Source organism: Argiope bruennichi, chromosome X2 (assembly GCF_947563725.1).
Source record: "Argiope bruennichi chromosome X2, qqArgBrue1.1, whole genome shotgun sequence".
In the NCBI taxonomy this organism is placed as follows: Eukaryota; Metazoa; Arthropoda; class Arachnida; order Araneae; family Araneidae; genus Argiope; species Argiope bruennichi.
The window spans coordinates 29197823-29220269 of NC_079163.1; the positions used below are offsets into that span (position 1 = coordinate 29197823).

Genomic DNA, 22447 nt, shown 5'->3' on the forward strand with positions numbered 1-22447 from the left:
TCAGCCGTGTCAATTTTTTCTGAATTTAAGGGGAGGGTGCCTTATTTCCAACAATAGATAACATTACAGCCATAAAATTCAAACTTTTTCAGTATTTCTATTAAATACTTAATCATGTGACTTTCTTCTATTGTTAAAAGCTTAAGATAAAGGATTCTGCTTATTATGTATAAAGTTTACAAGATGAATAAAAAAAGTTACAATACTACAAAATTTTGAAGATACATGACCCAGGCATTTATATCTTTAACAGAACTATAATGTGTGCGAAACTAGTCTCCATCAGAAAGGTTCCTGTACATAATAAGTAGAATACATGAAAGACAATTAAAATGATGTGGCTTTAATATCTGACAATTTGACATATTCATTAACATGAAGTTACATCTAAACAATTTAAATTAAATATAACCAATAATCTCAGTAAACAACCAAAGGCCACAAATAGTAGTAGTTATAAAATAAGTAGAAAGGGTTTAATTATCTTTACAAATTTGTTAGTCATCATGTTTTTTACATGCAACTTACAATCATCCTGCTTGATAGAAAAATTAACACAATACAGAAAACATGGCCTGGCTTTTTAAAAACAATTTAACATGACCATGAACAAAGGTTTAAATACTTGTACAGGAACAGGTTTAAATAAGTGTACTCCTATTTAAATTATTAGTAGCCAGCTTGTTTTACTCTTTTTTTTTTTTTTTTTTTTTAACATTTTCTAACACAGAAGATTCAATTTTCTGCGTCATAGATTTGTGCAATTAACATAAGCTCTCAAGTAAAACAGGCCACATGGAATTGGATTGATGCATGCACATTAGAATAGAACGAAAATAACCTTAATTTTTTTTTTTTTTTTTTTTTTTTTCAAATTTTAGTTTGGTAATAGTGGGGAAAAGTTGCCTTTTAGTTTAAAAAAGAATTTTAAAAAATTTGGTTGCAATATTACAACATTCTTGAGGTACCACAAAAAGCTTAAAGTTTGTAAAAAAAAAAAAAAAATTGAAAAATTATTAACTTTGATAAAATATGCTTTATGAATTTTTCGTACAATAATGTTACAAAAGACAGTTTTAAATGTATGTAAAAGTATTACAAATGGAAAAAATTATTACTTGCAAAATACAATAGTAATATATTATTTTTTATGTCAAATTTTGTATTTCTTACTTCTGTATCCTTAATGATTACAAATGTTGCAGATGCAAAATGTTTGTTTCTACTTCATTGTCATGTTAAACAGTTTTTTGTATTAAATTTTAGCATATTTACACACGAGTCAATTTTTGCTCTTATGTAACTTTTTCTTATGATTGAACCAAAAACATTATGAACCGATTTGGTCTCCAATTTCGCAGCTTTACACTGCTTGCGTGTGACAAGGAAACTGGAGAAAGTCAGTCTATTATACTATTTGGCTCAGCTTCAGATGCCTCCCGTAATAAAGTCTTTGAGAGAGTCACTGGAAATGTGTTTTAACAGGAGGAAGAAGGGACTCAGTTATGTCATTTTCAAGCCATTAGATCACGTTGATATAATCCTTTGAATCAAAATTTATCTTTGGAACTTTAAACTTTCTGATTCCACCTCTACTTTCTGTTCTCGCTTTTAAAACACATAGTAAACTAAATTCTCTTTGAATTTTACGTTCATCACTTATCATGGGCAAAAGGATATTTTCTGAAGTAGCGATATACACTTCTTTTTTTTTAATAATCAGATACATAATGTTCTTGAGATCATCAGAGAGATAGCATGAATATGAGATATGGTTTAGGATGAGATGTTTCAAACCATAAGAACATGAACATAACTTAATATTAAACCATACAAGCACATATACTTTCACAATGTAATCAACCAGAGTCTTATATGAAGGATCTGGTTGGTTAGCTTCTTCCTGCAATGAACACTGTTTTTCTACAGTGCTATCAATGTTGCCAGTAATCGTTTCTGACGCACTAGTATTTTTTGTCCATTCTTGATTAAACTTAACCATTTTCAGTAGTTCTTTATTTTTTCTAGCTTATTTCCTCCTCAAAGCACTTGTGGTAGCTTTATCATTATTACCTATAACCATTTTCCTGTTAGAGCATTGATCGTTTAGAAACTTTTGTTCCATAACTGGTATTTTTTTTTTTTTTTCATTTATACAAGTACAACCTCAAGTTCACACTTAGAGGCAGCAATAACAAATAAACATTTAGCTTCTTCTCTAAATTTTGTGAGTTTGGAATCACACTTATCTGGCCCTTTTTTGCTTTTATACTTTAATAAATTGCTGTATTTAGCATGATAAGCTTTTATCACTGGTAAAATTCTTTTGCTATAAATAATGGAAACAGAAGCTCTTGACCATATTTGTTCTGTTTTAGGAACTAAACTGTTACATATTTCCCTTACAGAAGGATCCTTCTCTGAACCAATTTTGAGGTTACATCTAATATAATAATAGCACTTCATAATAGATTTGTAAGTAGGCAATTCAACTTCAAGTAAATTACTAAATTCCCCAAAAGCAAGACATTACGACATTTGTCTTGTCTTCACTAATTTAGTCTAAACCGTTTTTACTCACAACAAGGCACACAAGCACTCAAACTAATAAATCACTTATGTTAAACAGTTACACAATAGATGGAGCGGAGATGCCAACTCCATTGAACTCGGCAAAGTTGCTGACCTGACACCAGCTCTGAGCTTGCTACAAAACACAGACAAATCTCTGCCTCCCCTCAATAGCATCCACTCCGGTGATGAATGAGTCATGGATGCTATACCAATGCAATAGTAAAACTGTTTTTATATTTCTATTCAAATTACAATGCCTATTTAAAATTTTTATTTCATAATCGAGGCATGCAAAAATCTTTGAAAAAGTTCCAAAAAGTGTGTTTTTATGAAACTTTAATATCCTTTGAGCATCGCAAGATGTATTTTTATCTCCACGAAAAGGCAAATTTTGGGCGCTATTACAAATTAAAAACCAAAAGCTGATTATTTCTTTAAAAACTTTAAAATGTAGAAAAAATTTCGATTTTATGAAATTTCAATGTCCTTGCAGCATCTCAAGACGTACTCCAATATTTTTCATATTTTTAATTTATCTTATCTACACCAAAAGGCAATTTTTGCAAGCTATTACAAATTAAAAATCAAAAGTTGTTTTTTTCATTCCACCCTAATACACATTAATCCAACTCGGCACAACAATTTTAATCACAGTTGGATATAATATTTAATCACTACAAATGTTATTAAATAGATAATTAAACTGACAACATACAATGGGGTAAAAAACTTGTTTCTCATAATTCCATGGCTAGTAGAAATTTTGGATAAAATTTGCAGCAATTGACATGTATAAAACAGGTATTCGTTTTTTATTTTAATCTTGCAAAAGGCAGAATTAATGATAGCCTTCAAAAAATATTTTTAAAAATTTCTTAACGAAGTTCCTTAAATAATATAAATAGCAAAGGGCACATTGAAAGAAAATCATGAAGGAAAAAAAACAGATAATTTCTATTTAAAAACCCTTATTTTTAAGAAAGGGAAGGAGGTAAAAAGGCAATAGAAATAATGCATTTGGGATTTTGTCTTCTTTAAAGATATTTTTTTTTAAATATAAGTTCTTTTATTATGACTTTGACATAATTTTACTCATTAATGAACTTTCTTAAAATCATTTTATTCATTATGCTTATTTATCATAATCATTTTACATTTATTGCATGCTCATACAATAAACTATTTCTGTTGTTAAATTCGAAATAGAGCTCTTTGAATATTGCTTTAGATTTCTATAATTATTCACGGAAAGTGCAAATTTATAAAGCAATCAGTAAATACTAAAATTAGAAAGAAGGGAAATTATATTAATATCCTGCTTTCCAATTCATATCACTAACTATGTCATTGCCTTTTTGCACCCAAGTTGTAATAAGATTATTACAAATAAAATTTCAGATTCTTTTAAAGTAATTACTTTATTTAAAGCTATATGAGATTCTGATAATTTGAAATACTATTCTGTTGATGAGTTCATTACCCATGTAAGCCAGCTATCAAACTTTCACATTATTAATTTGAAGGAATTTGAAACGTCTATCAGATTTAATATAATTATTACATAAGCATCTGTCTTGAACCCGCAGTCTTCTGATCATATTGTAATAAAACTGCTGTATTAATGATCACAGAAATAAATAATAGGAAAAAATAAATTTAATGAAAATATCTAAATACACTAGAATCCTTATTGCCTAATATGCCTTTTTTTCCCATTATTACATGTTTGATAAACTCCTTTGCATAAAAAGGCATCATGGAATACTTTTCATATGTAGAGAAGATCAAAATACATTTAAATAATCTAGGAAACAGAACAGAAAAAAAGGAGGGAGTACTTTTGGTAGCTGTTAATTTTTTCGGCATTTTTAAGGTCAAATAAATCGCTCTTCATATTTCCAGTATACATGAACTCAAATTAATGTAATGCTAATTTAATTTGTCACTTTCCAACAATATATTGACAGGAGAAAATCTGCCATTTATATATACTTATGTGGAAAAATAAAAAGGCAATGTGGTTATTTTATGGTTTATGTGTTAAGGTTTGTGCTTCACAACATCCAGAAACATTATTAAATTATATTTATTTTTTAAATGTTTAATGTGAATAGGTATTAAAAGCTTTCAAAAGAAAAATAATACAAGTGTTAACTTAAGGTAGTAAACATTCATGCAGTTTAAGTACTGCATAAACTAGGACTTACTTTGTCTTCCTTAGGAACTTGCACCTCCTTTATTTCAACAGCAGTTATTGCATTTTTATTTGACTCGCTTTTCTGGAGAGAAAATAAAAAAAAGTAGTAAGTTAAAGATAAACATTTTAATTGCAAAAAACATTTTAAAATGTAATTATAAAAAATAATTATCAACACTCTACATGACATTTTTTTTTTTTTTTTTTTTCACGTTTTCATCAGGGTGCGTAGTGAGAAACTGCTGTAAAAATTAAGTACTTTTAAGCAGCTTAGCCAAAAAAATTAAGCACCTTTGTAAATGTAAACATATGTAAACCTGCATATTTTCTAGGCACATGATATTTTCATTTTTATAATAATACATAGCTTTTATTGAAAATATTTATTTTATATATTATTAATTTCAAATTAAATTTTTTTAAATTTTAATATTTATATCTGTATTTGCACAATATTTGCATAACATCTTTTATTATAAAACAAATGTCTTTTTGGTTTTCGACAAAAACAAAAAAGATTATAAAAATGAAAAACTAACTATACCAAAAAATAAACCCAACTTTTATAAGATTAACAATAAAAATCTGTAATTTTTTTTCAATGTTTCCTAAAATTAACAAACTACCAGCTTATTTAGACAAATACGTCATTTCTGAAAACACTGATGTAGAAGCATAGCTTGATCAAACAGTTTGCATTTAATTTTAATATATGTAACAACAAATATGGTTCGACATAGCTGGGGTGGAAAACGTAAATTTTCTCCTATACTAACTTGCTATATTTAGAAATTTTACTTGCAGTCTTATAAAGATAATAACTAAGCCTTCACGAACGTCTACCGTCGTAAAAAAGGCAAAATCAGCTTGAAATTGATAATAGTACAATGCCAAGACGTAAATGAATTTTTTAAACCCTTTTTATAATAGAAAAGAATAACAGCATTCAGAAATGATCAGACTATTTAAAAAAATGTCTCATCACTTCTTATCTCTGAAATTTAGTAAAGACTTTCTTCAAACATTTTTGCATTCCGAAAATTTAATAAAAAATTGCTTTCTAACTCATTTATATATATAAAAAAAAGTACTTTAGCTTTAAAAAAAAATCAGAAAAAATTGATTATATATTTTGTGAAGAAATGAAAATGTTTCAAGAACTTCCAGTTTCTATAAATAACGGAAAAATATTCGTAAATTTAAAAAAGAGTCAGTTCTTTAGTTAGAAGAAAATTTAAAATAAATGAAATGTTAAAATAAATAAAAATGTTAGTTGAAACAATTTTTAAAAGTACCTTTTGAAGAAAGCATGAGACAGTAAATTGCATTGCTTCAAATTTAACAAAACTCATCAAATAAAGAAACTTATTCAATGAACTGCTTAAAAGTTTTTTGAAGATTAAATAAAGGCAAAGAAAGCATTCTTTTTTTTCTTTTTTTTTTCCATTTATCATGACTTTAATAGCAGTAAAATAACACATGACAATTTGAAGAGGCAATTACATCATTTTAAATTTAATCATGATAAAAATCGTTGTTATAAATTATGTCCATAACTAATTTTTCAAAAAATTATTGAAACTGAAGAGGAAAAAAATGCATTCATTCAAACAATGTAAGAGAGACTTTACTGCGAACAAAATTTCTATAAGACTTATAAAAAGAAAAGAAAGAAGGGGGGAAAAAAACAATCGTTAAAGAATGATAGAATCCAGACAATGAAAAATAAAAGTTTTGAATATAAAATTGATCATTGAACAACATGAAGATTGTAATTAAGTTTAAATGAAAGCAAAGAAGGCACCTTTTGCTTTTATCACAATTTCAACAAATGGTAAAACAATGTGCCTCAAAGAAGCAATGTTACTATTTTGAAATTCATTATAATAAAAATTGTTATAAATTATGTCCAAAACTAATTTTTCAAACATAACTAAAGTTGAATAGGGAAAAAAATGCATTCACTCAAACAAAATTAGCATAATAGAAAAGCTTTAAAAAAAACTTTTTAAATGAAATAAAAATAATTGTTCTGTGATGAGCTTTGATGTTATGGCGATAAAGCATTAAAATTTCTGTTTTTATTTTTCCAATTAAACTTCTAAACTTTTGAAATATTCGTCATTAGAGGGCCTCAAATAAAATAGCTTTCTAAATTTCCTGTTTTAAATTTCAGTTGTTTATGCTGCACATTGCTCTATCTAGAACGGATCAAACCTTTACATGTTAAGGGAGATTTCATTGGGGGGGGGAGGGATTCAATAAGAATTAAAAAAAAGTAAAAATCGTTATAAAATTATCGTAATCTAAATCTGAAGAAAAGTTTTTTTTCTAATTTTTTTTTTTTAATTCACTAAAAATTTTAAGCACCAGAAATGGGAGTTTTTTTTTTCTTGGTAAGAACTAAAATTTGGCTAGATTAGTCCACCAAATAATAATTTTCAAATGGATGGGGTCATTTAAAAAAGTGCACCGTGAAGGAAATTACAATCTTTAAAAACTTATGGTTTCAAGTTAAGATCTCATCAAATTAGACTTCTCACAATCCACTAACATAATTAAACACAGCAATTAATTAATTTCAGTATAGGACATTAAAATAAACCTAATAAGTTGTTCAAAGGATTGCTTTAAAACAACGTATTAAAGAGAATGATGATCGAATGTGTAATTATTAAAGAAGCTTCACTGTAATTTTTTACACGGTAGCTTCTCCCATGTTCGATATATTTTTTTGGCGCACCAAACTCATCCTGCTGCATTTCTGTTTTCTGTTGATCTGACCAATCTGCATATTCTTCTTTAACAACACATAAAAGGTCAAACACACACTTACAAGACATAATTCACATCCTTCAACATTTCAAACATTAAAAAAATGTTTAGTGTTTGAAAAATTAAAAAACGTTTTTCGCGCTGCAACAAGTATGTCACAGTACATATTTCATACTGTACCTTCTGTATAATTATTAAAGTATTCCAATGTTCATTGTTGGAAAAAAAGAGGAAGCAGAAAAAAACTCTCATGAGTGTTATCTTAATATGTGTTGGCACTCCTGGATTTGCTTCACCCAGGTATCCTTGTCCCAATCCACCCTTTTTCTTGATTTTTTTACCTTTACGACTACACTTTCAAATTATGATATTCAATGTGTGAAGAAACAAAATGAATAAAATGATGTCCTTGCACTTCTCAAGAAAATTAAGCACTTTTTTACAAAATTAAGTACTTTTAAGGTGCTTAAAAACAGTTTTCAAATGTAAGCACTTTTTAAAGACTTTTCATGCCACTATACACCCTATTCATATAATAACTAAAAAGAGACTTATTTCCGTTGCTTTGTTTGCTCAGTCATTGTAACTTAAGTATCTTAGCTGCACGCAAATGATCACTATTTACACTAAAGCTGTTTGTAACATAATTGGCTTCAGTATATTCAAACTATAGTCCTAATCATAAATAATCAATTTTAAACCAGTTTTCTAATAAATATGACTATAATAAAAGCATAATTGAATGGCTTAAAAATATTTCAACAGAAATACATCTCGATAAGGGCTTCAGCAAGCATAGGAATAATAACACAATTATAGCCAAGCTAACCATCTTGTGTTCATGAAATCAATAATCCATTTTATGCAAAAACTCCTATTTATAGTTCAATTCTATGGCTAAAGAAAACAAATTTCAATGTTTCTTTTTGCTTTGTCTACAAATTCAATATGTATTCTTAAATAATTTTCAACTGATATGCATTATCTATTAGGAAAATATTGAAGTTTAATTGGCATCAATCTGAAAATTTCTGCATTTTGCTTTATTTTTAAGATATTACAAGAAATTCAAGAGCAATTATTTACTTTTTTAATATTTTGAGACATTTTAAAAATCTTCTGAACCATATATGAGTTTTTTAAATGACATTTTACTGATTTTCCAATATAATTTAAATATAATTGTTTTCTATTACAGAAAAATTATTTCCTGGTCTCCAAAACAATTTATTTCAAAATTTAATTTTACAAAAGTTACCTTCATAATGATGTTTTAAACATAATCGAAATTAAATGCACTGTATATCAAAATTTATTATTTTTAGAATTATTCTGGCTTATCACAAAAATAGCACAATAAAATGTGTTCAAATAATCCATGAAAATGAATTTATAATACATAAGTTGCTTACCTTCTTAGGCTTTTTTGTTTTTGGCTTTTCTTTGACCAATTCCATAATTTTTGTAAAAATCTAATGAAATTATACCAAACAATTAATCTTTAATTAAACCCAAAAGTGAAGTATATTACGTTTATACCTATAACGCCAACATGTTATAGAAATGAACTATCAACTTGGAAAGATGCAAAAATAATGCAGTAATTATGACAATTATTTCAATTAATATTAACAAAAATTTGACGCAAAAAATTTACTTTCCTTTGAATTAAATATAAAAAATAAATTTAATTAATAATTTATGTAAATTATTTTAATTTATACAATACTTGTATCTAAATATTATTACAAACCTAAAATTTTGGCTAAATTGTAGATTTGAATTCAAAAATTTTTAATTTCAAGGAAAATTATCTGCATTAAAATACAGATGTCAAACGTATGTGATCAATGCGCATTAACTCTATTTAAATGTCAATCAACTATTTATTTCTAAAAAAAACACAGCTAAAAAAGCTTAAATAAAAGAAAAATTCTAATAATCCTGTAAAAGGTAATATTTATCGTCGTTAATGCACATACTGAAACTAAATTCTGTTTAAAAATATAACCACTCTACAGGCATGACATTACAGAATTTCGCCTCATGAAAGAAAAATGTAAACAAGGGAATTTCCCTAATGTTTTCAAACTAACTGGTGATTGACTGATTGATTCGTTCCGAAAACATTCGGTTTACAGCTAGTGATTGAGTCTCTCTTTAACTAAATGGAACTTATAAATAAAGATGCATAATCCACTAATTTTTGAATAACAAATATTTTTGCTATTGCTATTTTTAAATATTTATTCCAAATAACTGCTATTTCAATCACACTTTTAATTAAAAAATTTTAATTATTAATTGTAATTAATACTTAATCATTTTTAATAAAGTATGATTGACTTAATTTATCCCTTAAAGCTTAATTTTTTAATTTTAATTCTTTTTGAAACAATTTATTTAATTTATACATTTGTGTTATGCATTTTCTTAAAAAAAATTGAAATAAGGAAAAAAAATTTCATTTCTTTATATGAATATTACATTGCATTTTTTTACAAAATCTTATCTAAATTTAATTAATGTAAGTAAACAAACTCCTGTTGCAAAAATAACAATTGCTTTAATGTTAAACTTAGGTGGAAGTGAATATTACTAGTTTTCTAGTTACATTTGCAGATTTGTGATGAATTCAAAGTGAATTTATATCAAACAACTTTTCTATTGTTAAAAATGAAATGTCAATAGTTTATTGTATTTAAACTGAAATTGACAGTTATCATAATATCCTGTTATAACACTGTGCACCTCAGTGATTTCTGTTTTAATAAATAAAGGTCTTTTCATTGAAAATCAATTTCCATATCAGCATTTATTATATAATTTTTATTCCCAACTTCATTGTTACATGCATGTTTCACTTTTTTTTTTTTTTTTTTTCTATTTCTTTAACATATCAATTTTGAATTATAAAATTCTGTGAAAGCATAAAAGTGCTTCTTTCAACTCCTCTTTATATCCTATTTAACTTCTCTCTCTCTCTCTCTGTATATATATATATATATATATATATATATATATATATATATATATATATATATATATATATATATATATATATATATATCCTGACCTTATTCTTGTTTAATAAATTTACTGTATTGTGTGTTTTTGTTTTATTTTATGATATTCATTCAATGTAATTTTTATCAATGTAACTTTAGCATTTAAAAAAATTTCATAAATGTTCTGCTTTAAAGGTATATTGTTCAATATTATGTTTTTATTAGTGATAAAAAAAAATGTTCGTTAGTATCTAGGATGTTTCTGTTGAATAAAATTAATTTCATCATTTACATTGACATCCTGGTCATACTGTGTTTCTATTATTTTTAAGTGTCCAGAAAAATAAATGTTGATAAATAGTAAATAGTTTTTTTTTAGTTTTTTTTGATTCAGTGAGTACATTGAAACATACATTTGATCATATTTTTTCAAATAATTATCACATATATTTTCTCTCTCTCTCTCTCTCTCTCTCTCTCTCTATATATATATATATATATATATATATATATATATATATATATATATATATATATATATTTGTAATGTGTAAATAAAAATTATGAAAGTGTGATTTTGTATGTTTTCCTTTAATGATTTCTACAAATTAAAATGGAATTATTTATTCATAAGTTGCATAGATTTAAAAAAAGGTATCCATACCTTTTATATTTAATAATTTGAAATTGTAAACATAATTTATTCAATATATACTAATTTGAGTTTCATGTTCTTTCCTCTGAGCAAACTGAAAACATCAAATTCTCAATATTTATAAAAGTAATTACATAAGAAAAATATATAATAAATTTATTAGTAAGCTTTAAAATATTAACTTATCTAAGATTCAAGATTCAATACTATTTAAATAATATGCAAAAAAGAACATATGTAATTTTTCAAAAACACTGCCATAGTCATTTGTCAACATGTATCCTTCGGATAAAAAAAAGGGGTGGGGGAAGGATATGGGAAAGGAAAGAATAAAGCGGCACCAAACGAATTAAAAAGCGATGTTAATTAATTATGCAAAAACAATAATTCCATTGAAAATACTAATTAAAATTTTAATATAAGAAATAAAACTATATAACGAAGAAAATAATTCAAAATAATATCTTTAAAAAAACTCAGAAGTTTTTAACAATTGATCGGCTAGCGTAATATTTACTAAACAATGGTTTCGTCAACATTATCGGCAAACATCACGACATGCGCAGAACGGTTGAAAATTGAACAGAAGCTGTTAGAGTTTTGACTCCCTCCGGTGGAGAAAAGGGGAAATTCTGTTCCCCTAACCAGATGTATTCGAGACGCCGACGCGACGACATGTACATACTCTCTCTTTCAAATAACAGTCGCTGCTTCTGCTGCCGTTCTTGTTCAGTCTATCTGCCGGAACCACGTGCAAGGAAGATAAAGTTTTATGCACCGTCAAAATGGCATAATTCGCGATTGCAATACCAAATACCGGTATTTTGAGCCATTTGTACAATTTTGTAATACTGGTATTCACAAGTTTATATACCGTTTTTTCGGTATTTACTAGAAATTTAAAAAATTTTCTCCAGGAATCGCCAGCATAGCAAAATAGTATACTTTTTTTTGTTTTTATGTCTCCCTAACGGGCGAAATTAATTAGCTAATTAAGAGCTTAATTAATTGCTTAAATCAAAATTAGCGAAACATGGATTATCCTTGAAAGAAGATATTGTATCCATAACAACTGATGCAGCAACAGTTTTGAAAAAAGTTGGAAAGTTGATTGGTGCAAATCAGCAATTGTGCTATGCTCATGAAATTCAATTAGGAGTAATAGATGTATTATACCAAAAACAAAAAAGAAAGAACAGAACAATCCAAATACTGTGTATATAGAAACTTTGGATTCCAACTTTGAAGAGAGTAAGAGTGAGAGTGATAGTGACAATGAAGAAAATAATAAAGAAGAAGATATTGCTAATGAGGAGGAAATATTAACCCATCAAGAATTGCTTCCTATAATTTATAAAATTCGAAAAATACTTATTTAAATGTTCCCCTATAAAAATTGAGATATTAATAAAATATATACTAACTGAAAATAAAACAGAATATATGCTAATATTAGATTCTAAAACACGTTAGAACAGTTTACTCCTAATGATGGAACGATTTTGAAACTGAGAAATCCAATCCAAAAAGCAATAATCGACTTAAACCTGTAAATTAATTTTTCAGATAGTGAATTCGACTTAATATCCAGCTGATTCAGATCAGCTCTACTTACAATAAAACTGACTATTGAGGCATTATGTCGGAGAGATTCTAATTTATTAACAGCTAAAGCAACAATAAATTTCATGTTGCAGTCACTGAAAGAACAGCACACATCACTATCTGAAGAATTAAATAATACATGGAAAAATCGTACAGAAGAAAGGCATACCGAAATAGAAAATATCTTACGGTATTTACATAATTTTAATGATTTTAAAAATGAAAATGAAAAAGAAGAAAAGAAAATAACCAATTCAAATCTGATCAAGTTTATAATAAATTTTCTTAAAATTTTTTACCCCTAAACCTATCTACATTCAGAAGAATTCGGTTCAGTTATCGAAGATTATGATGACACTAATGTCGATAGTGAAAAAGGAATTGTCTCTTGAATAAAAATTAGAATTAGCGATAAATAAAAAAAATTTCAACGAACCAAAATACAATACAGAAATCAGCTATATCCAAACCCATCCGGCGAGGAATCGATTTATTTGAAAATGAAGGATTTAGAGGTAAATACTTGGAAAAAGTATATCGCGCATTGCTAACAGTACCACCAACTAGCGTAGATGCCGAAAGAGCGTTTTCGACAACTGGTAATTTTTACACAAAATTACTTTTCAGGCTTAATGACAGTACAATTGATGCGTTATGTTTTTTAAGATCACATTTCAAAAATTTGTAATAGTACGACAGACTGAATAGTGATGTTTACACTTTTTTGTGATTTAAATAAATAAAATGTTATTTTACTTCTTTTGTGATTCTTTATATTGTGTTATAATTTATAAGTTACAAATTATTTTTTGTGATATTTATGCTTTTTACTAAAACTGGCAAATAAAGCAAAGAAACATCTGTGTTTTTTTTTTCTTTTTTTAAATTTCTAATACCGGTATTAAGATCTAAAAAATACCGAATACCGGTATTGAAATTTTTGCCCGATATTGCAATCCCTAGGCATAATTCGTTTTTTCTGGCACGACGTACGCGGAATGGGGTTGAAGCACGTATTGATAAGACCCACTGATCGTTTTTGTGGAAACCTTGTCTGCCTCTCGAAATTTAATTTTTTAACGTGAGATTTATCCTGGTCCAACTTGTAAAACAGCATCGGTGACGCAATGATGTGATAGACGTGCACGTATCCGGTCGGCACCGTTCGTTGAACAAAAGTAGAAAAAGCCTTTACCAAAAACTCTTGTTTTTCGTTCCAAAAGAATCCGGCTGTCACGTCTGTATTGTGCCCTTTTTGTTTCAAGGGTTTCTGGTAGCATTCTTGCAATCTGTCGATATGAATCCTGTCTAGCCGAAACTCTCGTTGTTCGATATGATGACTGTTCTGACAAAATTAATTTGCAAAATTTCGTACTTCCAAGTCATCTGCATGCCAGTGTAAAGTCAATAAAATTTACTGATGGCATCATGTTGTCCGTAATTCTCAGGCAAAAATTTAAAGCTGAAATAAGTCACGTCTACAATTGCAAAAAGTAATCTTCACTCATGAGATGGAGCAAGGGTCCCGAAGGCGGTATGGCCACTGACCTATCGGTTCAAGCCACCTCGTGTTTGGTATTGTTCGAAAGATCTCGATGCGTAAAGCGTATATCCATCGTTAGTGGAGTCATTTGTAGTTTAAGAGTCACTGTGCCAAAAAAAAAAAAAAAAATTGCCAATATACCTTTTTCGATTCTTAACAGCTCCCAAACTATGGGTGATATAACGATGATATTTGACAGAGTTTTACATCTCGTCGAGGGCTATATTCGTGGCGAGTTCGATACCTCTAGTACGAAATTTAAAAATTTTGTATTTTCTCACCCGATGTTACATCATCATTCCTACCGATCCTGACCAACTCGTGTTTAGTATCGTTCGAGAGATCTCGATGCGTAAAGCCTATATCCATCGTTAGTTCGGTCATTTGTGGTTTACGAGTATAGACAAGTTACCAGAGCATTCCAAGTTTCCAAGAACAATCCACGTTTCGATGTTGCCAGCTGGGATTTACGGAGCGACATGAGTTCATGCCTCAAACACAGCGGTATTTATACTTTTTCAAATTGGTCACGTGATTATATAAATGTGCATGCATCAAATTTTAAAAAACACGATGAATTTTTTCTTGCGAGATTGACGAGAGCATCAGAACTTTTTTGTCAGCAAAGAAAATTTTCAAAAGCAGAAAATCCAGTTTAAACCGGTTTGAAATTTATGACGCAATGCGCATGCGTCAACTTTTTAAAAAAAAATACGATGCTCTTTTTTCTTTCGAGATTGATCAGGCTCCAAAACATTTTTGCCAGCCAAAGAAAAATTGAAAAGCCACGTTATGCCCCGATATATATATGTGTGTGTGTGTGTGTGTGTGTGTGTGTGTGTGTGTGTGTGTGTGTGTGTGTGTGTGTGTGTAGAATATTAAATGTAGATTACTAAATGGACTGTATGCATTACTTTTTCTGTAAAGTTTCGACGAGTGCTGGTTCGTTTTTTAAATGATGAAACTAATTTGTAATTAACAATATTTAATTAACAGTTCCATACTATTCATGACTGAACGCTCACCATAGAACGCCAACCACGCAACGAGACGAACAAGAATACATAAAGAAGAAAAAACAGAATCTCTACAGAAGAATGGGTGCCACAATTGGCCCACTATCATCTGAAATGGCGATATTAACAAGATTTTTGTTTGATATTTAACAATATATATATATATATATATATATATATATATATATATATATATATATATATATATATATATATATACATATATATACACAAAAGTATTAGAATCAAGTTAATAGGAAAAGCAAAAAATAAAAAAAAATTAAACCAAAAAAATTATTAAAAAAATATAAAAAAAGAATCAGGCCTGAAGACTTTTTCAAGGGTCACCCTCAGGCAGGGATTCAAAGAAAGGGATTTTTTCTGTGAGGAAATACAGACATTGTCTAATAATGATTCCTCGTGACCCGAAAATCCCCTGAAATTATGCTCAAGAGATATACCGTTTTAACAGAAAGGAAATATAAAACAACAAATTAGAAGAAATTAACCACAACAAAGTAAAAATACAATAACAAAAATAACAATAAAAACAAAAAATAGCACTAAAATTAAAAATTAAAAACGAAAAGGCCAGTACATACCATCAACAGTCAAGGAAACTTTAAACTATCGATTGTGATTCCCTGTTTTTAAAAAATTAACGGTAAATTATGTAAACAGAGGTAGGCTCCCAGCGCCATCTATTGAGTGATCCAATATGCAAGGAAAGTTCTATTTTTATTTAAGCCAAAGGATTAATCCCAAACCAAACCTTGCTTAATTAAAAAATTGACATGACAGTAATTTCTAGGAAATTCATTTTTAATTAAATTTTTAAGGAGGATGTTTGATGCTTCAATATAAGAATTTTTATTATTGCAAACCCTTTTGATCCTGTTAACTTGTGAGAAAATTAGATTTTTGAAAATTTTAGAGTTTAGATTGGAATGGTAGTTACATAGTTTTGTTATTTTAAAGTTGAAATCATCCCTTTTATCGTATATACCAACTATTGTTTTATCATTAACAATTTCGATTTTTAAATCCAGAAAGGTAGCCTCAAGTTGATTTTTATTTGTATCTTTTAGAATTAAATCGTTTGGATAGCAATTAGTAATAATATTAGTATTGTCGAAGTTAATCAAAAGTAGGTCATCAATATATCTCCACCCGTTTATTAAATTATATTTAATTATTTTTTCTCATAGTAATGCAGGAAAATATTAGCTAAAGCACTTGAGAAAGCTGTTCCCATTGGAATGCCCTTGACTTGTTTATAAAAATTAATACCATTAAACACGTAATTTTCAGTAATATTAAAATTACATAACTCAAGCCAGTTATTTTTAGGAATGATATTTTCATTTAAATATTCGTCATATATAAAAGTGCAGACCTTTATTAATTTTTCATGAGGTAGATTAGTGTATAAATTTTCGAAATCAAAAGTATTAAGTTTATTAATGTTGTTATCTTTAAGAAAATCCAATACTTCTTTGTTACTAGAAATAATAAAGTTGTCTTCATTTTTTATTTTGTCCAGGATAATTTTTAAGTATTTAAAGAAATGTTTACCCGTATAGTAATTATAACTGCCAGTGCTACAGGTTACGAATCTGAATTTTAATGGATTTTTATGAAATTTAACTGTTGGGAATAAATAAGGATAGTTAAGAGAGCAAGTCTTAGTTTTGGTTTTTTTTTTTTTTTTTGCGAAAGCTAGCATTCTTTTATCTAATTCCTTTTTTCCGGTGTTCTTTAACATATAAGTTGCGTTAGAGTTATATTCATTAATTAAAAGTTCTTTATAATAATATTTACAAATTAAACAGAAATTATTTGCTGATTTATCTATTACTGTAATAACAAATTTTTCTTTTAAATTTTTTATTTCGTTTTTTAATGTTTTACTAAAATAAATCCCACGTTCTTTAGATCTGTCAAAATCAGTATTCATTTTTATTTTAATTTCCTTTAAAATTCTCACTTTCCATTCCCCGAAACCTTCCGCAGGCCAATGGTATTTTCTAGATAATTTGGCAATAAAAACATCCAAATCATTACCAATAGAAATCAAAATTTTGTTATGGTTTATTTTTTCTCTTAATCTAAATTTTGTTCCTCTTCCCATCAAATCTCTTAAAGAGTTGGATTCAATAATTTTTAAATTACCTGTAATAATATGACCTTTATCAATATCTATAAAATCTTTATATTTTTCTTTTTTACAGTAACAATCTGTTTTATTTATTTTATCTAAATTTTTGCTATAGTAATTATAATTACAAATTCTTTTCTTTAAAGTTGAAGTGTAACTAAACGCTATTGATACAGTAGTTTTATCTGCAAGAGGAAAAAATATATTATTATTATGTATAATTTTGGGTAATTTTAGATATTCGAAGTAAATATCCAAGAATTTAATCACACAGTATTCCTTGTAAACATTATTTTTATTATTAAAAAGTAAATCGTTTTTTCCAATGTTAAGTAGTAAATATCCAATATATATAGATATATTTAAGTTCATAGGAAAAAATCACAATCAAACCAAATAATAAAGAATCCGGCCTGAAGACTTTCTCAAGGGTCACTCTCAAGCAGGGATTCAAAAAAAGGGATTTTGTCTGTAAAGGAATACAGACTAAACAGTCCAAATTATCGATTCCTCGTGACCCGAAAATCCCCTGAAATTAGGCCTAAGAGATATACCATTTTAACGGAAAAGAAAAACACGAAAAAATAAATTAGAAGAATACGTCCACTAATAAGCAAAAATACAATAACATAAAATAACCATATAATAACACTCAAACCAGTTATGTAAACAAAAAGGAAAGCACATACCAGCAGCAGGCAAAAGAATTTTTTTTAAGCTTACCCGTTGTGTTTACCCGCGCTCTAAACTTCCAAGCTAACGCATTCAAGGTAAAATATAATTGGAGGGTCTCAGCGTCATCTATTGAATTATCTAATATGTAACGAAAGGTCTATTTTTATTTTAGGTAAAGGATTAATCCCAAATCATTCTCTGTTTGATTAAAAAATTGATATTGCAGTAGTTTCTGGGAAATTCATTATTAGTTAAATTTTTAATGAGGTTATTTGATGCTTCAATATAGGAATTTCTGTTATTGCAAACCCTTTTGATCGTGTTAAATTGTGAGAAAATTAGATTTTTGAAAATTTTAGAGTTTAGATTAGAATGATAATTACAAACACACACACACACACACTATATATATATATATATATATATATATATATATATATATATATATATATATATATATATATATATATATATATATCGATATCTCCGCCCCAAATTATGAAGCTCTTGATCGTTATTTTGCCAAGAGCTGTAGTTCTTTATTTCATTTGGGTCATGAAAATATTTTTTGCCAATAGTTGAATGAGAATGAAATTTATTTCTTTTGTCAAGAGCTGCAGTTCTTTATTTCGTCCAACCCTAATCGAATTTTTTGTAGGTGTAGAAATTGTGAATAAATCTTTTTCGATGCTTAACAGCTCCCAAACTATCAATGATATAGCGATGACAGGAACTTTCATCTCGTCGTGGGTTACAATCCTTTCAACTTTGATGCCTGAAGCTCGAAATTTGAAAAATTTTGTATTTTCTCACCCGATGTTACTTCTCTATTTCTATCTATCCTAACCAACTCGTGTTTGATATCGTTCGAGAGATCTCGATGCGCAAAACCTATATCCATCGTTGTTGATGATGATGTCTTGTCCGCGTTACCACGGAAAGGGGTTGCAGTAGCTTCTGAGGTTAAAGACCCCTGAGCACCCAAGGGCAGAAGTCTGCCTTCTAGCTCATATGAAGATGAAGCTCACACATTCGCTCACAATTTGTATTTTTTCACCTGTTGTTATATCTCGGTTTCTATCGATCCTAGCAACTCGTGCTCGGTATTGTTCGAGAGATCTCGATGCGCAAAGCGTATATCCATCGTTAGCGGGGTCATTTGTAGTTTACGAGTTGCTGGAATCTCGGTGCAAATTTAAATATTTTTCGATGCTTAACAGCTCGTATCTCTCGACGATATTTGACAGAAACGCACATCTCGTCAAAGGTCATCACCGTGATGCATTTGGTAATTCTAGCTCGAAATTTCAGTAGTTTGTATTTTTTCACTCGCTGTTATATCTTTATTCCTATCGACGCTATGAACTCGTGCGTGGCATCGTTCGATAGACGTAAAAGTGGTCAGCGATCGTCTGTAGAATGATTTGCAGTTTACGAGTTAAGGTGCCAAAAAAATTATATTGCCGCATTGAAAAAAAGCAATCGACTCTCCACAGCCGAATGGTCATCACACTGGTCTTGTAATCAAGAAATCGTGAGTTCGAATTCCGCTAGACACAAATAAGATTAAAAAATGTGTAAATATTTTTCCTTGATTTATGTTCCCCTTTATTTCGTGTTCCTGGAGATTCTGTACCTTTCTTTTGTTTACCAGATAAGTGCTCTGGACTTTTCTTACTGTCTCCAGAAAAGTATTCTGGAACTTTCCCTGCTAGCATAAAAGCAGAAGATCTCTGAGTCACGGTATTCTGAGTTGAGTTAATAAATTGGTTTAGCTCTACTTCTGGTGTGTCATTGAGTTCCACACTAAAGTACCTACGTGACATTCTTTGATAGAGGTGCCGGTTACGATTCCAGTCAGCGTAGAAACAGATTTACGAAGAATCAATCGCCTTAAAGGCCTTGACTCAGAATTTGGACTTTATAATCCACCACCCAGAAAGAGAAGGAAAATGCCTGTGGAACCGGAACTGTACTGGTGTCATTCTGACACCAGTACAGCCCAATATATGAATCCATCTGTATTTAAAGGAGACGTGGGACAAGACCCAAACAAATGGCTTAAGGAATATGACAGAGTATCAAAATTGAACAAATGGTATGACAAGACTTGTCTCGAAAATGTGTTCTTCTTCCTGGACGGCATAGCGAAGCAATGGTTCGAAATTAATGAAGATAAATTGACTTCCTGGGATGTTTTCAAATCAAAGTTAAAAGAGGCATTTGGGGAAACACAGCACTATGTAAAGAAGGCAGAAGATGAGCTAAAGCATAGAGCTCAAAGATCTGGCGAAAGCACGCAGTCGTACATCCAAAGCGTGTTGGGATTATGCCATCAAGTCAAACCAGATATATCAGAAGAAGAGAAAATGTCTCACCTGATGAAAAGAGTCGCTGAAGATGTTTACCAGGCACTACTGACGAAAGGAATAACCACTACAGAGGACTTCGTTAAAATCGAAGAGATGCTGCAAAAGAGGATAAGGGGTAGGAAATTTGAAAGGCTCTCCCAAATGTCGTACCGATGGCTGCAATTGACCAACAACTGGATCTGATATCACTAGTACGGCAAATAGTGCGAGAGGAGGTCCAACGCCTCATATCTCCGGGTAATCGATCCCGAACTCCAAGACCAAGCCATTGTTCGAGAGGAAATGGAAAATGCTTTGGCTCCTTTGTCACAGACAACACCAGAGTGGACAAAGGTCAAACCAAGACACCAACCTTCCTACGCTGCCGTTGCCAGACGACCTACGCCCATAGCACAGCAACCACAGAGGAAGACAGATATCTGGCGCACCCCTGATAGAAGACCTGTCTGTTTCCATTGTGGCCACCCTGGACATGTCGTTCGATACTGCCGAAATCGCAAGCTATTTTTGACGCAAATAGGGCTAATAGGAGAGATTTCGGCCGTCCTGCATCGAATGAGGGACGCTATGTCGACGAATACAGCCGACCATCAGCCCGAAGTTTGTCGCCCAGCCCATCACGAGGGCGATCGCCGACACGCCGTTATAGATCTCCGACGCCATATAGGAGATCCAGTCAATCTCCAAGCCGGAGAAATTAGGAAAATTAGGCGGTGCGACCTTCCTTGGGGGTGAGGCCGCTAGTGACAAAAATCCCCCGATTGCCACAAAGATGTAATAACCGCTCTGAAAATATTCGTCATCCCTAACAGAGTGTCCCCATCTGAACACCGCATTATCAGTGAGGAGGTGACCAAAATGTTAGAAATAGGGATGACGAATATTTTACGAGCGGTTATTACGTAACCAATATCATAAAGTCACAAATACCAGTGATCAATACTTTTCAAATAGGGGTGTGATTCAAATCCTTGATACGATCTTACTGGTGATATTTCGATTACAGGTTCTGGATCACGATAGAAAGTAACAATCGAAACGATGTCGCTGAAATTTACCGGAGCGGTGACTTCACTGGAAAGTAGCAATCGATACGATCTGTTCAATGGAAGCTCTCGAACAAAACATTAAAGGAGAAATCTGTGAATGGATTGAAAAGGGAACGGACCAGTTATTGGAATTATCGTATCATTTAATTGCATATCACTGAAATTTATTGGAGCGGTGACTTTACTGGAAAGTGTGAAGTCGCCGCTCCACTTATGAGAGTAACCTTGACTTTCCGATATTCGCATTTGATGATGCACTATTCCATGCAAATCCTTTTTAATTGCTTGTGACTTGACTTTGCATATATTCCGTTTAATGTTGGCGCCATCTGTTGGTAAAATATAGAACTAAAGTAAAGAATTTAAAGAAATAATATATATATTTAATTCAAATTTTTCAGAAAATGGTTTACTCCAATAAAGAAATTAAATAAATAGTTTTGAAAAAAAATCAAATGTAAGAAGTAAGCTGAAATAGATAAATTAATTCAATCACACGTTACTTAAATTAGTAAATTAAGTATTAATTACAATTAATAAATTTTATATTTAATATTAAGTAATAATTTTTAATTAATAATATGATTGAAATAACAGATATTTAAAAATAACAATAGCAAAATTATTTGTTATTCAAAAAAATCGTGGATTATGCATCTCTAGTTAGAAAGAGACATCATTCAACCATCAGAAAGTCCATGGTTATCTCCAGTTGTCTTGGTGAGGAAAAAAGATATGATAGTCGTATACTTTAAAAGATATCATGCCTTCAGGAGTCATCAGCCATTATACTGTAGTAGCATATCCGACAAGGAACATT

General features: G+C 29.6%; 1 protein-coding gene across 1 annotated transcript in view; it reads right to left on the reverse strand.

The window, feature by feature from the left end:
• LOC129959926 (ectopic P granules protein 5 homolog) overlaps positions 1-9593 on the reverse strand; it is a 141738-nt gene extending 132145 nt beyond the window's left edge. Inside the window, exons 1-3 of the mRNA XM_056072829.1 lie at positions 9300-9593; positions 8959-9018; positions 4782-4853 (exon numbers count right to left, since the gene is read on the reverse strand). Of these exons, the coding sequence (XP_055928804.1) occupies positions 4782-4853; positions 8959-9003 (117 nt within the window). The 5' untranslated portion in view covers positions 9004-9018; positions 9300-9593. The remainder of the gene's footprint in view (positions 1-4781; positions 4854-8958; positions 9019-9299) is intronic.
• Positions 9594-22447: the final 12854 nt, after the last annotated feature.